Raw genomic sequence first — 15,141 nt, 5'->3', positions numbered from 1 at the left:
CGAATTTCAGCGAAGTCCCAACGTCAGAAACTGGGAGAGCACCAGAATGCTCGGAGGCCTACTTCTGCCTGGTCTTCATTCCAATTAAAAGACACTGACCGATCAGAAAGCAAGTAGGTACTAACTAACGCTAGTACCTAGAAGAACTGCTTTAGGAGTTAACTATCAGCAGTAGCAGTCGGTCTGAGCTCTTTCACTGAGCTAAAAGCTGGGCAGTGTTAAAGAGATGAACCAGTGAAGAGAAGGAAGAAAAGATTGAATAAGCACCAGTAACAATGTTACTATACCTAGCTTTTTTTTTGAACTCTTTTGTGCCAGTAATACTCATTTAGGAGTCAAATTCTGTCAATTCTGAGGCCCAGTGGTAGTTCAAAAGTTATGGTTGAGCTGCAGGAGCGACTGATCGAAGCGGAAGACCCCTATTTTGAGATGAAAAATGGGGGTCTCAGGGCTCTAAAACGCTTGTTTGAGCTTGAAGGAGTGCTCGCACAGCTCACTTTCAATTTTAGCGAAGTTAGATATAGTTGATGGTCAGCTGCATAAAAAAGATGGGAGCTGTGCAGCTAGTGGTTCAAAAGTTATGACCCGAGCCGTAAACAAGCTCAAAATGAGGTCCAAAACTGACGAAGTTGCTTCAGTTGGCTTGAAAGTTAACAAAGCTTGCTCGTAGAGCTTCCGGGATAGGCCCTATCATGCAAATTGGAGAAAACATGCTGGAGTTTTTGAATTTAGGTAAACATAATTGACTAAAGACTCTAGATTTAGAAATTTGAAGTCAAAAAAGTGTCAGAAAACTTGCATCGCAAAACTTCAAAACTCTGACGCATAGAAAACTCAAATTCTCAAAAAAAACTTCCTACTAAAAAAGAACCAATTTGTTGATGAAATTGAAAGCTCAAAAATATTTTGACAAGAACTAGGCTCTTTTTTATACCAAATTTTTATCCCAAGTTACTTCGGTTTTCTATGAAAATCAGCACCGCAGAAATTGGACATCTTGCTCCGCTGATTTTTAAGCTAACTGCAAGGAAGCGAGCCTTGGAAACACTAAAGCGTCTGTGTTTTGTTTTACTTGACAATTTTTTCTCTGTTTCTGTTGTACTGCTGCATGTTTAGTCAAATGTTTTTAAAGGAATTCAAGTAGGCTGATATATAGAGTTCAGTGTACCTAATGAACGTAACTAGATCTACTACTGCACAATTCCAAGCTCGTTATCTTGATTCCTCTAAAACTTACCATATGCTACATTAGTCACTTACTAAAAACAAGTTACAATTTGAACATTATTTTTTTTGGTCCGAATTTTGAAGAGTACTGTTTCATTATAAAAAACTTGATAAGTTTCCAAAAAAAGAAAAGTTAAAAAAATAAAAAAAAAAATTTGTAAAAATTTTTTTCCTTCTTGCGCTATATAGAGCAAAAAGAGATGAAGTTAGCTTACATCAATTTCGCATTCAATATCTGTTGACTTCTGGGTTGTAATAATTTTTTAACTTAGGCATTAAAAGTTCAATTCAAATCTCTAAGCTTTTTGCGTGAAAATATGGGGGTTTTTTAAGGGCTTTTAATAAATAAATCCCGCTCAAAAATTGTTAGATAATGAATACTAACTTGATATATACTAACTCCATTACTTTTTGTTCTAGATAGCGCGGGGAGAAATGACTCTTCTCTCTAAAAAATCCAAACTTCCATATTGTATTAATATTGTTTTGAAATTTCTGCATTATTCAAAATCGAACAAAACTCTGATTACAAACGAGAACATCACAAAAAATTTAAAGGAAAAACTTTTGAAAAAAAAATGAGAAACAACAAGTTTTTCACTTTTTTTTGAAAATTTTCTCAATTACTTACAGCTAGAAGATTCATCAAAAAACTTCAAATTTTTTGTTCAGGAATTTTCGTTCGAAATGCGAACATTATAAAACTTATCTAAAAACTTTCAAAGGCATAAAATTGAAAAAAAAATCCAAAATTGATTTCTATCTGAAGGTTTCGATAAACTTATTAAATTGTTTCAGAGACTGTAAATGGAGAACGTTCAATCTCATGTTCAGAACGATGCCAAAACTCATGATCCGCCTACCCTAAGGTTTCAAGATTAAACGACAATTGCAAAATCAGAAACTAAGAGGTCGTGCGTCGTATCCAGTCCCGCTGATGAAGTGGCCATTCATTGACAAGTTGGAGGAAACCATCGGAAAGTCCATTGAAAACAAACTCACTCCCGGATTTTGTGAGAGAGCTGACAGAGGATCTAAAAGTAACAATTAGACAGTGTTCAAAAACTTTTGACAGCTACAAAAACAGAATTTCTTCGGCCAGTTCAAAATCGAATAAAGCTTAAAAAACGGAAGCTTTTGCAAAGTCATGTGTGAGGACGAACTACAAAAACTATAACAACAGAGACAATTTGAAAAAATGGGCATATCCAGGACAAGTGAGACGAGATGCAAGTGGAAACAACTTACTCGAATGTTATGATAAGACCATCAGCAAGGTCATACATTTATCTACGAAAGTATGTGCACAAATTACCCCTTCGGATATTTTCATTGCTCATCGATTGCCGACACGTGCATCTAACAGAAACCGACCAATCATTGTACGGTTCTCGAGAAGGGTAGCAAAAAATGACATTTTGCCTAAAAAGAAGACGTTAAAAACAGTGAGTAGAGTGCCCAAATTTATGTGTACAAAGACCTAGCTAGTGCATGGCATAATTTTATGCGATTGATGAAATAAGATGTTCAAATCTAGGCAGTTTGGACCAGAAAAGGAGATGTCATGTTCCGTGGGAAAACAATGAAGAGTGTGCAGAATAAATAGTCTCTATGAAGGAGCCCTGCAGCTGAATTACTCAATAAAGTGTATAATGAGTTGTTTTTCGAATGAAAATTTATGTTTTTGAGCAGCACCACGGTTTCTCTAGAACCTAATATTGTTATCAGTGTAATATCTGATGTTGAATTTGATTTTTCAGTCGTATTGTGTTCAACCTTCAAAAAAACAGGACGAAGAGTTGGAACCATCAGTTAATGGTCTCGAGTCTCCAAAAGTTATACTTACTATAGAAACTTGTATAACTGAAGAAGATAACAAAGAAATTTTCACAATAACGAATTACACGTCCTTTGCATATGAAAACTTAGAAAAAAGGGGTGGTGGCTTGACGATTAAGATTGACCCTGAATGAAGTTTTATTCAGGAGCTTAAGAGTGACTTGCCAGTAACAACAGCTGTTTTGATACAACATGCAGAAGTTCGGTTTATAATTGTTGTTAGGTATCAAAAATTGCTAACGGACAATTTTTTATCCACTAAAAATTCTGAAAGGTTTTAAATGAGATATCTAAGCATAAAGGTCCAGTCATCATTTTACAGAAAAACATTATCTTTAAAATTGCTACCTCAATATAAGAGCGGCAAACGTTTAAATGACACCAGTGATAAACCAACTCGAATCATTTCAGACTCAAGCACATGCATTGATCATTTGCGTGTTAAAATTTTTTCCAAAATTTTAAGTAAACGTGCTGGAAGAGCTCCCAATCGCAGATTGATGTCCAATAGCTTTTACTTTTTAAATAGCATGGAAAGATACCACCATGAAACTTTTTCGAGATATGAAATATATTAAAGATGGATAACGGTCATTAAACTCCAAAAAATACTAAAAATTAAAAAAAAAACACATCTTGTGCTAAACAAAAACACTAATTATTCCAAAATTTGTTTTTAAAAAAGTTGAAATTATTCACACCGGAATGTGTGAGCTCTGAAAAGGTAAATCCTTATTCCAGATGGTTTAGGAAAGAAGTTGGAAACACAATTAAAACTAAGAATAATTTCTACAAGAGAAAACTTAAGAAATTAGTCAAAAACTGCAAAAAAGTTATTATAATGATAAGTTAAATAATTGTATTGGAAATTCCAGACAATTTAAAATATCAAAGGAAAGATGCAAAATACTTCTTCTGAAATCAAGAAAAACTAAAATACCTAATATTGTGGGTGTGGCAAATCGCTCAAATAAAAATTTCTCCTTGCATGCAGGCTCCTTGCGTTGTTACCAAGTACCTATTGTGATGAACGAAAAACAAAATTAGTGTTTCTGTGCAACACCACAGTGTTCAAAGTTTTAGAGGTGATTGACAGTCTAAATGCCAAGCGATCAACAAGAATCGCCAAAATAAGCAACTCGATCAAAAAAAAATCACATAAAATTGTTCCATATCTAACGTATTTGATAAATCTGTCACTAAAAAAGGAAAGTTTCCAGAGCATCCTAAAAGTCCTACCATTTTACAGAGAGGGGAGTAAAACAGATAAAAAGAAAAAGCCGATTTCTTTGGTTAAGTGCCGCGGTACAATGTTCAAAAAAGTATTGCTTTTCCGTCTTTACAAATAATCAAACCGATGCAACATTTCATGTGAGAAGAAATTTCAGAAAAAAAAAACAATTCGATCGAGACTTTAGTCAAATTAATTGAAAAACTCTGATTTTGAGTTTTTACAAAACTGGTATACTCGGATTGGTTGAAAGTATCTTATGGATTCCCCAAAGGATCTGAAATTGATCCACTACTGTTTCTGGTTCAAGTAAATTATGTGCCCAGCTGTGTGAAAGACTCTTACGTTCGTACACTTATTTGCAGATCAGACTATTGTAACAGTATATGTGGCTGGCTGATCAGAAATTTTTACTTTACGGTGAAAAATCAGTTTTTCTCAGTTTTTCTTTGATCAGAAAAAAATCAATGCTTTCAGTCTTCGATTGGATCTAAGTAGACATACGGTAACATATTAACTTTTTTCGCAATTATCTCAAACAATGTTTTGTGGATTCCAAACCGTTTTTAGTCGGATATTGAAAAACTTAAGCTGAGTTAGGAAGACAAAAGTAAATATTTCGTAAATTTGGAAATTTGTGTCAATCGAAGTTTTCATTAAGTACTATTTTTATACAATCGAATCCATGTTAAATTATAGTCTACATGTTTATGAAAGGACAAGTTTCAGCAATCTCAAATTTTTTTCACTTAGGCAAAATAAGAAATCGGGATGATGCTTTACGGGAGAAAATACAATAAGAGTAGGAATCATTTTAATTATCACGAAATCTTAAATTTTTATGAGTTAAATGTGTACGATTTACCCAAATTTTGCTCAATTCTATCAATAAACTAACTTCGAATGCCTATCTTATAACTTTTATAAATTGAAGGTTTCAGTTTAAAAAACCAGAAAGTCGACCAAAATACTTTTGGGGATCACTACTGACAACCTAAATTGAAACAACAATCAATATTGCTCATAGGATGCAAACTGTTGAATCATTTCTTTTAAAACAATTTACTGCCTAATAATTTTTCAATTTTAAAAAAAGAAGAATTGATTAATTTTGTTCATAGATTGAGGGATGCTTTCATACTCAAAAACACTGAAATTATTAGGCTTAAGTTCGCGACCTGATATACATATGAAATATATCTTTGTAGCTTGATGTGTATATGACTATGTTCTGTTTTGTGGTGGGGTTTTTCGAACTGTATTCATACAGAAGATCAGGCGTTGACTTCTGACAACATAGTTTTATACTATACAAGGCTGACTATGGGGTTACAATGTGGGATGATTTCATTTTGCGTCAAAAGATTATAGTCACATTTCAGATAGTCACAAAAATGTCTAAGAAGAGGGCGTTCTGCTGCTTATAGTTCCAGCGAGTTTACGGGCCCACGTTTTCTAAAGGATGAATTTTCACTAAAAATATCTTTTATTTGTTTTCTTAAAATTTTTTCCATATTAAAGTTCAAAACTGACGATAGAGTACGCTCCAATTGGGTTTAAATTAACCTCTTAGCGTATCCACACTCAATTTTCTGCACAATTTGTTAGACGATCAAACATAACTTTCAGTTTGCTAAGTTTTCTATTTTAACATAATGATTAAAAAATTGTTTCCAAATGATATCTAGTTACAGATTTATTTTAAAAATTATAAAACTACAATTTGGAATCGTATGGGAGAACTTAAACAAAACTTTTGTAAATTCTGATTGGACGTGGTTTTTAGGGTTCTGCGCATTAACAGACAAGGAATAAGGTCACTGGTAACTACAAAAGGTTTTTCACCGGTAAATTGCACGGTACAAAGCGATCAATGAATAAGCAAGCGCTAAATGCCGAAACATGTTAGTAGCTGATTGTGTTGCGAAAATTTTTGGCAATGAAGTGTAAGGCTTTTCAACCAATTTCTCTCTAATGAAAGATCATATGCAATGCGATAGAAGAATTTATAATCGCAGAAAAAAAATAAGCTAAATTTTTTGGTGGATTTAATGAAGGTTTAGTATGATATGTAAATTTTTTTCATGTAATTCTGAAAATAAACAAAGGAGTAACTATATGCTGACATAGGTTCAACAGAATTTTTATACAATTGATTCTTCAAAACATTTTTAAATTGTTCAAACGGATTTTAAATAAATACAGATTTTCTTGAAGACACCACTCGATAGGCAGCTAACTAGTTATGTAAATAATAATCGAGTCTGTTCCCTTCTTGAAAACGAATTTATTACAGGGACGGATCAAGGATTTTCTCGAGGGGGTTGGATTTTCAAAAAAAAATTTGTCGACTTTTTCTAGGTTGACCAAATAGATTTTCTGAGCTTTCTCAGATCACTATAATGACCCCATTTTAGATTTTGGCCAAATTTTCTGGACCGCGTTCTTTGAAGGCGTTTTAGGCACTTTTTGGAAAATTTTGACCGAAAAATCGCGTTTTTTCGACGCGCGCTCCCCCCGAAGGCGCCTTTAGAAAAATTTTAGGGTCAGCCAGCCAAAAAGGGATATCTCAAAATAGTACAAAAGGGGACCCTTTGGGTCGGCAGGGGGTCAAATCCCTGAAGGTGAGGGACGTCCGCCCCGCCCCCCCCCCCCTACATCCGATTACAGAGACATGTTTTATGGCTAACCGGAAGCGCGTTCCAACATTATGTGTCTGAAAGTCTCACATTCAGCAGAAGGAGATTATAACTTTCATCTTTATTATTCATATAATGTCAAAAAAAGCTCAAGAGCAATAAGTCACAAATTGTCAATTACGTTGTCGTACAATACACTAAAAGAGTCCCATTTTCGTCCAGCCAGTGCAAATGTTTTCTAAACAAAAGTGCCCAATCTATTGAATATATTACCGATGTACAATCATTGACGTCGATTTGTTCCTCGAAGTGTGGTTTGGATGAAACAGGATTCATAACACCAAGTTTGACAGTCCTGAAGTGTGAGCCACCTTCTTCTCCCAGATTTCGAATATGAAAATTCAACATCGGCCAGTTGGCTAGTTCCGTGCTATGTGTCTTAGTAAAACCTATTTTGAAGGTAAAACCTCCTAAGCGCAATGGCGGTGACCATTTCGTTATATTAAACTCGGGTAGGGTCTGTTTAAGGTCTTTTAACGGGAAGTCGACTCTCGACGTAAAGTGCTCGGGATCCATTTTTCGAGGTTCAATTGACGCGTGATTTTCAATGTTTATTTCAGGGTACTCGCAATATTTCTCAATAAACTTTTGCACTAATTCAAACGAACAATCCGCAGTACCTTGAGCGAATTTTTCAATATCGTCTAAATGTTTTGAAAGGTCATCGGTGATTTTCTTCACAGACCTTACTTCAGTTTCCAAATTGCGAAAGTACACAAGTTTTCGATTAATTCTATCTATCTTCTCATCGAGCTTCTTGAGAAGTGCAGAACCTAAATGTAATTGAATTGTTGTTTCGTTCAAGTATTTATGTTACCCGAAGAAAAACAGGACTCTCAATTTCTTTACAGCGAGCTCTCTTAAACGATATAATGACTTCAAATCGGTTTAAAGTTGAAGACCTGAGATTAAATCTTGATTTAAAATTAGCCAAGTCAGCTTGTATCGAAGCAAATTCCGGAACCTTCGAATGCCCTCATACTTCGATGGAAAACTTTTTGGACAAAAAAAATTCGAAAGCCGGAACAACATGACGACTCGTATCAAGGAAAAGGTTTTGAAAATAACCACTGTCTCATGCTGTTTTTGATTGAAAAAGATGAAAACAAATCAAAAATGAATAACAAATATATTTTTTTGCAAGTCTTACACCAGCAAGCAAAATCAAGCACAAACGGACTTTTTTTTCTCATTTAGTTGGACCAATAAGCTTGCTTCATTTTACTTGGACTAATTAGCTTACTTAAATTCCACTTAAATAATTGGAGCCGGCCTAATTGTAAGTTTACGAAGTTCAATGTCCAATAGCTTCAGACAAATAATTCAAGCGACAACTTTTATCTTTTTCAAAATTTTGAGCTCAAGGCATCAATACCTTTCAAATTAAATTAAAATTTTGCCGGTATGAAAGTTTGTTTGTGTCAAAAAATGCGACAAGAACATTTGAAATTTGACTGCATTACAAAGCTTTTTGAATGATTTAAAAATTTTTTGTCAAAAATGGCTAGTTAAAGTCGAAATTTGTCTAAAGAAAAAACCCACCCCAAGCACGAATATTCCGTTACTTTCGTTACGAAAGTCGGAACAATTAGACCAGTTAACTGAACAAGACTGCTCGTATCAAGGCAAAGCCCTGAATGTTCTGAATGCCTTCTAAGGTCTATAGAGCAGTAATAACATGAAAAATTTAATGTAATAAAATTAAATTAAATTTTTTTTTTAAATTGAGATTTTTTGTGAAAACATCCACCCACACGTAATATTAAGTTCAAAGAGAAAGGTTTTGCTCCTATTAACAGAACAATTACGCCTTATAAGCTTCCTTGAACCAATTTGGAACGATTTCTGAGACGGATTAAATCTCCGCTGACGCGTAAATAGCGCAACATGCATCGAGCGTTAATTTTCTCAAATTGGCCAAAATGGCAACCTTTAAACCCCCATAACTTTTCGGAAAATGATCACAGATAAAAAAATTTTTCAAATTTATGCTCAGCACAACAATACCTTTTGTTAGATGAAAAAAATTACCAAAAATGGCTAGTTAAAAGTCGAAATTTGTCTGAAGAAAAACCCACCCAAGCACAAATGTTCCGTTACTTTCTTTACGAAAGTCGGAACAATTAGACCAGTCAACTGAACAAGACTGCTCGCATTAATGCAAAGCCCTGAATGTTCCGAATGCCTTTTAAGGTCTAAGGAGCAGTAAAAACATGAAAAATTTAATGTAGTAAAGTAAAATTAATATTTTTTAAATTTGAGATTTTTTGTGAAACCATCCCCCCACACGTCATATTAAGTACAAAGAGACAGGTTTTGCTCCTATTAACAAAACACTTATGGCTTACAGGCTTCCTTGAACCAATTCGGAAAGATTTCTAAGACTTAACAAATATCGCTTTTGCGTTAATAGCGCGAAATTTATCGCGCTTTTATTGTCCCGAGTTGGCCAAAATGGCAATCTTTAAACCCCTATTAACTCACAAAAATTATCACAGGTGAATTATTTTTTCAATTTTAAGCCCAGGACAACAATAGCTTTCGAATGATATAAAAAATGTCAAAAATGGCTTGTTAAAAAATCGAAATTTGTCTGAAGAAAAAAAACCCACCCGAGCACAAATATTCCGTAACTTTCGTTACGAAAGTCGGAACAATAAGTTATCAAAAGTGCAACGTATACTTCAATTTAAGAGAAATTAGGAAAAAATGATGATGGAATTTTTCAGCAAAAAAGAAGCATCGCATAAAAAAAACCAAATAGAAAACAAGTTTGCGCTTCAGGTAATTATTTAATAGGTGAGGATTCAGTTTCAAATGCAGTTTCTTTTACAACTAACAAAGACAGAAAAAACTGTCTTGAAAAAATATGAAAAAGCAAACTGGAGGCAAATGAGGTATTAGGATGGTAACTCGGTCTCAAATTAGTTGTAAAACAACGAATTATTGTCATTCAAGGGTTGGCATAAAAGCAAAGAAAAGATCTATATCATTCTAACGCAAATTCTTGCTGTCAATCCCTTTACACAGACGAATTTTGATACGCCAACAAATATTCATACTTCTTAGCACAATGATCGACATTTTTGTATAACTTAATCTCCTAGCAGCGAATTTGAGCTCCATCTTTTTGTTCGGTCTCACCAGACCTTACAAGTTAATAAATCGATAACAGTTCAATCAAGGGAGGAGGCAATCAAGGGAGGAAATGCTTGAGAAGGGTTTTATACAACTTGGATGACTTATTTCGATGATCGTCCCTTCTAATGATTTTGTGTACAAAAACATTAGTTATAATATCTACGAGTTTTTATGCGGCCATATAGCCTAATGAAGAACTTGAAAAGACTTATACTGATGCTAAACTGCCTTTCATTGGAGAAGAGACAGTCATTCGATAAACAAAAAAATATTAGGCTAGTCTACAACGATGTTGATTGTTTTGTCTTATATCATCCAAAAAATGATTACGTTCTGAATATTGAGACGCAAAAGCAAAGAAATGAGAAACAACAATGATTGAATCTGCCCAAAAATTTGCATCAACGAAAGTTTAATTTGTTGATGAACTCACAAAATTCAGTACAGGAGCATCGATAGTCAAAAATGCTACAGATAGGCAATAAAATTGTTCAAAACTGCCATAAATTATTTTCAAAACAAAGTTTTTACACAAAAGCGAAGCTGAACTGCACATCAAATGAGAATATAAAAATGAGCAAGAGTAAAAGTAAAATAAAATACAAATCAAAAGTTTGAAAAATAATCAAAAATTTGTGGAAAAAAGTTTCATTCCAGAGAGAAGTCAAACCTTCAAAAAACCAATTTTGCAGAAACTAAGTTGACCATACAGTTAGAAAAACGATAGTTTAAATTCGCCAAATTTTTCAGTTTGCAAAAGAAAAATGCCCTGACAAGAACCAATTTTCCGGGCTTCGTTAAGTCTATCATGAGTATTACCGCTGCACCAAATACGCAAAATGCTCCTTGAGTTTGAAATTATTATTAAGCATGTACAATAATTATAAGGTTTTTACGCGCAAATTCTGTGAGCAAAGTTATCTGCGCAAAAAAATCCCAAAACTATTCAATTTGAGTTTTTATTAGTCAAATTGTGGGTTAAATAACAGTTAACTAATTGTCTAGTGTTCAAGTAGCATAAAAACAAACATTAAAATAGTGAACGCCTCAGTCGCGCCAATGAGTTACAACCTTGTCAACAGCGGGTATGACTCGCTCGCCCACCAACGATCTTAAACCAATGTTAACAATTTGTCTAAAATTGTCGGTTCAGTAATTCAAAATTTATTGGAACTTGTGTGGCTGCTTTTTTGGGACTTATGAGGCTGATTTTTTTTTGTGAAGTATGAATACCCTGCCTTAAAAACTAAATCGCTAGCACGAATTTCCGGAAAAACTTCTCTAGTTTCTACTGGAATCAATCACAATAAAAAACTACTGCCCTAAATTAGCATCCTAAATTTCAGTCAGCAAACAAGTTTCAACTGCAAACAAGAATAGCCGGTTACTGTGCAAATCGCGCATAATATACCGACCATATTTCAAAAAAATACTATTTTAAAAAAAAATTGTGTCGTTTTTCTGGTGCGGGGTGATAAAAAGGTTTGAACAAAAAAGTATAGCTTATTAGGCATATTTAACAGTCATAGTAAAATGCGCAAAAACGAAAACATTTTTTGTAGTAAAATGACTAAAAAAAATCAAAAAGTTTTTCAATTTAAAAACAGAAATATCTTTAATCGAGTAAAACTAAGTTTTTACAGCTTAAGTTAAATTATTGTACGCTTTTAAGTCATTAAAATAAGCTATTGCAAGCCTGCTTGCTCGCTTTATTCGCTAGAGTTAAAACAAAAAATCAAAACTTCAAGCCGATTTTTCTCGACAGTTGGAAATTTTTTTCGAAATTTTGTAACGTCGTTCGATTCACGATTGAAAAGGCTTTAATATGACATATCACTCAACTCTCTACGATGGTTGAATGTAGTTGCTGATTTTGCGAGCAAAGCAAAAAAAAACACTAAACCACACTTGAACACAAAGTTCCTCCCTACGTTTCAAACGGTCGGGACAATAACACAATCGTTTCTAGTATTGGCAAGTATCTCCATTGCGCGTGTATCAGTGTTTGCCGCAAATTTTGCTTGTTTTGTTTTTGATTTTTGATAGAAGTTGGACAATAGAGAGTTTTTTCGACAAAGCTGTGAGATAATTGTCTTAATTAGGGAAGCATAATCCCAGGTTAAAAGTCTTTGTACATCTGTCAAATAGTTATGTGCCATGTTAGTAAATTGGTCTGCGTTTTACCAGAGGTCAAATTTTTTTAAACTTTTGTGCTTAAAGCAAAACTAAAATACCGGATTCGGTAGAAACGGTTCAATTCTTGCAATCTGAAAAATTTTAGTTTCCAGCTTTCTCGCACTTCGGCACGTATGAGCTCCCATACTAAGATTAAGCTAACTTTTTTTCATGATTTTAACAAAAGAATAGAAGACAATGTGAAAAAATGCAAGCCTTAGACTCAAAAATTATCTTGCCTAATTTTTTAAGCAAGGGAAGATACTAACTCAAAAACTAGCAAACACAAGATTTACCTTCTAATTCGCCATTTTTCTTTAATTGAAGTCTTGATAGCTTCTTTTGGACTTCATTCCTCAAGTGCTTCTTGAACACTAATATTGAGTGCATATCATGATCTGTTTCCAAACAATCGTCACAAATTTCAACTTCACACTGTCTGCACCAGAAAGAAACATAGTTTTGGCATAAGCTATGCGAGCAAACTGGTGGTTCAAATGAACTATTCTGCTGCATATTTTCCATTTTTTGTTTCAGCTCTTCTATTTCCTGTCGATATTTATTGATCTGCGATGAAGTTTCTTCTAAATGCTCCCGTATCCCATACAAGGGTTTCAGATCTTGAATTTGTAGGCAATGATCCGTGCTACAGATGGCACACTTTAGAACTCTGCGAGTTCCCATTCTTTGCTGTAGAATTCTCAAACAGTTTTTTGAAGGTCCACAATAAGAATGTCCACATGGTAATGCGTGCGGATCATCCAAATTATCCGTGCAAATGACACAAATAAGTGACTCGCTTCTCTCTCGGGAATTGGGTTCCATCATTGCCGCCATATTTTTGAATGATATTTGCAAGTTGTAACTGGCTGTTAGTTGATTGATTAATTTTAAAAGTGTTTTTAGAAGTAATTACCCATCAAAATGCACGTCGTTTCGATAGCAATTTATGGTTTGAGTTGCATATACACTTTTTGTAAGATTACAAGCACAAACGAAAACACACAAAATAACTACTGCCGCCTTAAGCATGCTCTAACACTTTATTATTTAAAAATGTATACATAGTTCACGATTACCATATGCTGTTTCGTCTGAAATCTAGACTGTTTCTATTTGTGTAGACGTTAGTTATTTTTTTTTTGCTTACAATTTAAGCTTGTGATATTTTTTCCAATGCATTATGCAGTCTCCAACCGATTCTTAAACAACACAGCATTATACGCCGCCTCACAGCGAAATCGGAAGCACAATGTTTGCAGATAGGGAAAATAATTTCGTTTGTACGCTTGGTACTAAAATACGTTTTCTCATATATGGGGGAAGGCAAAATTTTCAGGTATTAAGATAAGGAATCCGTTTTTTCATGAGCAAAAAATAGGTACTAGATTTTTTTGCATTAAGATACACTTTATTATCAGTTTCAAATTTTAAGTTTTCGTAGCCCAATTTTCCTAATTTTGATATTAGTTCGAGATTCCAACTTTTACGATAGAAATTTTTCATGCAATAAAATGAAAAGCATCATTATCAATTAAAGAAAATGAGTTTGAAATGTATCAAGAGGGAATGTTTTGGTTTGTGTATCATGTTGAAACAAGCAAAAAGATAAGGTTTATGTAAGAAAATCTCAGTTTTTGCCAATTTTTTGGGAAAATGTTTTTGACGGGTTCTTAGTGTCGAAGTATAATTCTTAATATTATTCTTAGTATAATATCTCAGTCAATAGTGCCAAAAAATATTATAATAGTTCAAAAAAGCCTTAAAATGTTTTTCGTTCAAAAAGGCTGAGTGTTGCCTAGTTTTTAACACTGTTGATAAAAAACTTTCCGTATTTTTGAACAAAAAACAATTCTGCAGTGTTGCACTTAGGCACTTTTTTACTGCCTCATATTATCTAATTGGTCAAAATTAAGGTATTTGTGCAAAATCAAGGAATAGTGGAAAAATCTGATGTCGGTTTATATTTTGTTATTATGGGAGGACAATGCTAAGAGTTTTTATGAAATTTTTCGCTATAAATGAACTTTTTCAACAATTTTTTTTTACAAACTGATTTTATAATAAATTACCGTATACTACCGTATAATATAATTACTGCGAATTTTTTTAATATTTAAATAACCATGTTCATTTGCAAGTTTCCACTAAGTGTTTATGATTGGGTGCAACCACCAAAACTTTTTTGTGTGCAAGTATCAGTCATTAAAACTTAGACTTTAACATTGTAGTTGTTAGATAACGGAAAAAAATGACGCCTGCCTCGAATGAGTTAAAATCGATCTTACGTACCTGAAAGCAATAATTACTCAAAATTAAAAAAAAACTATCAGATCTGCAAGGTGCAAACTTTACACCAATCCCTAGCTATTACCCTCTACCAGTCAAGGTTTCAAAATGAAGTCGTCAAGAAAATGCCCATGCTGTAACATTGGATAGCAAGTTTTTAATTACTCTCAGCGGAAAACTATGCTTCGCTCGATACTTAAGCTTTGCGTGGATTTAATCCATTGGCATTGTACACCAAAACTTGGTTAAGTGAACTTAATTATTAAAAAACAGAGTGTAACAGGCTATTTACATTTCTCAGACAGTTTTTTATTCGCCATCTGATACAAACTCCAATTTAGGCTTAGGCTGCCCTGAGTTCACAAAAACTATTCGGATAATTTACCTCGATAATCGGAATCCCACATTAAGACAAGCATCTCACATGTCCAAGTATAGATTGCAACCACTCTCAAATGAAAAACCAATACAGATCTCAATTAGGCAAATACTGGGAAAAACTTTTAAGATGTAATAATTGGTTTCAACAATCAGACTTTA

At 33.8% G+C, this 15,141-nt stretch overlaps 2 protein-coding genes across 2 annotated transcripts in view; one reads left to right on the top strand and one right to left on the bottom strand.

Annotated features, from left to right (window-relative positions):
- Positions 1-2,001: 2,001 nt before the first annotated feature.
- The window catches only part of LOC134839386 (cilia- and flagella-associated protein 221-like), a 475,835-nt gene continuing 462,695 nt past the window's right edge, over positions 2,002-15,141 (top strand). Inside the window, exon 1 of the mRNA XM_063854921.1 lies at positions 2,002-2,017. The gene's annotated coding sequence lies outside the window, so the exon portion shown is untranslated. The remainder of the gene's footprint in view (positions 2,018-15,141) is intronic.
- LOC134851339 (tripartite motif-containing protein 3-like) lies at positions 7,114-13,341 on the bottom strand. Its single transcript, XM_063867417.1, has 2 exons — positions 12,609-13,341; positions 7,114-7,769 (listed from the first exon to the last, which is right to left on the bottom strand). The coding sequence occupies exons 1-2, from the start codon at positions 13,147-13,149 to the stop codon at positions 7,114-7,116; spliced, it is 1,197 nt and encodes a 398-aa protein (XP_063723487.1). The 5' UTR covers positions 13,150-13,341.

This window comes from Symsagittifera roscoffensis, chromosome 1, assembly GCF_963678635.1.
Source record: "Symsagittifera roscoffensis chromosome 1, txSymRosc1.1, whole genome shotgun sequence".
Classification (NCBI taxonomy): Eukaryota; Metazoa; Xenacoelomorpha; order Acoela; family Convolutidae; genus Symsagittifera; species Symsagittifera roscoffensis.
This window is presented reverse-complemented; position numbering and strand designations above follow the sequence as displayed.

Bases quoted from the DNA above. Each gene is read 5' to 3' on its own strand.
- LOC134851339 (XM_063867417.1), bottom strand. From the start codon at position 13,149: ATGGCGGCAATGATGGAACCCAATTCCCGAGAGAGAAGCGAGTCACTT. The intron at 7,770-12,608 runs GTAAATCTTGTG...AATTACATTTAG, and splicing joins GAAAAATGGCGAATTAGAAG to GTTCTGCACTTCTCAAGAAG.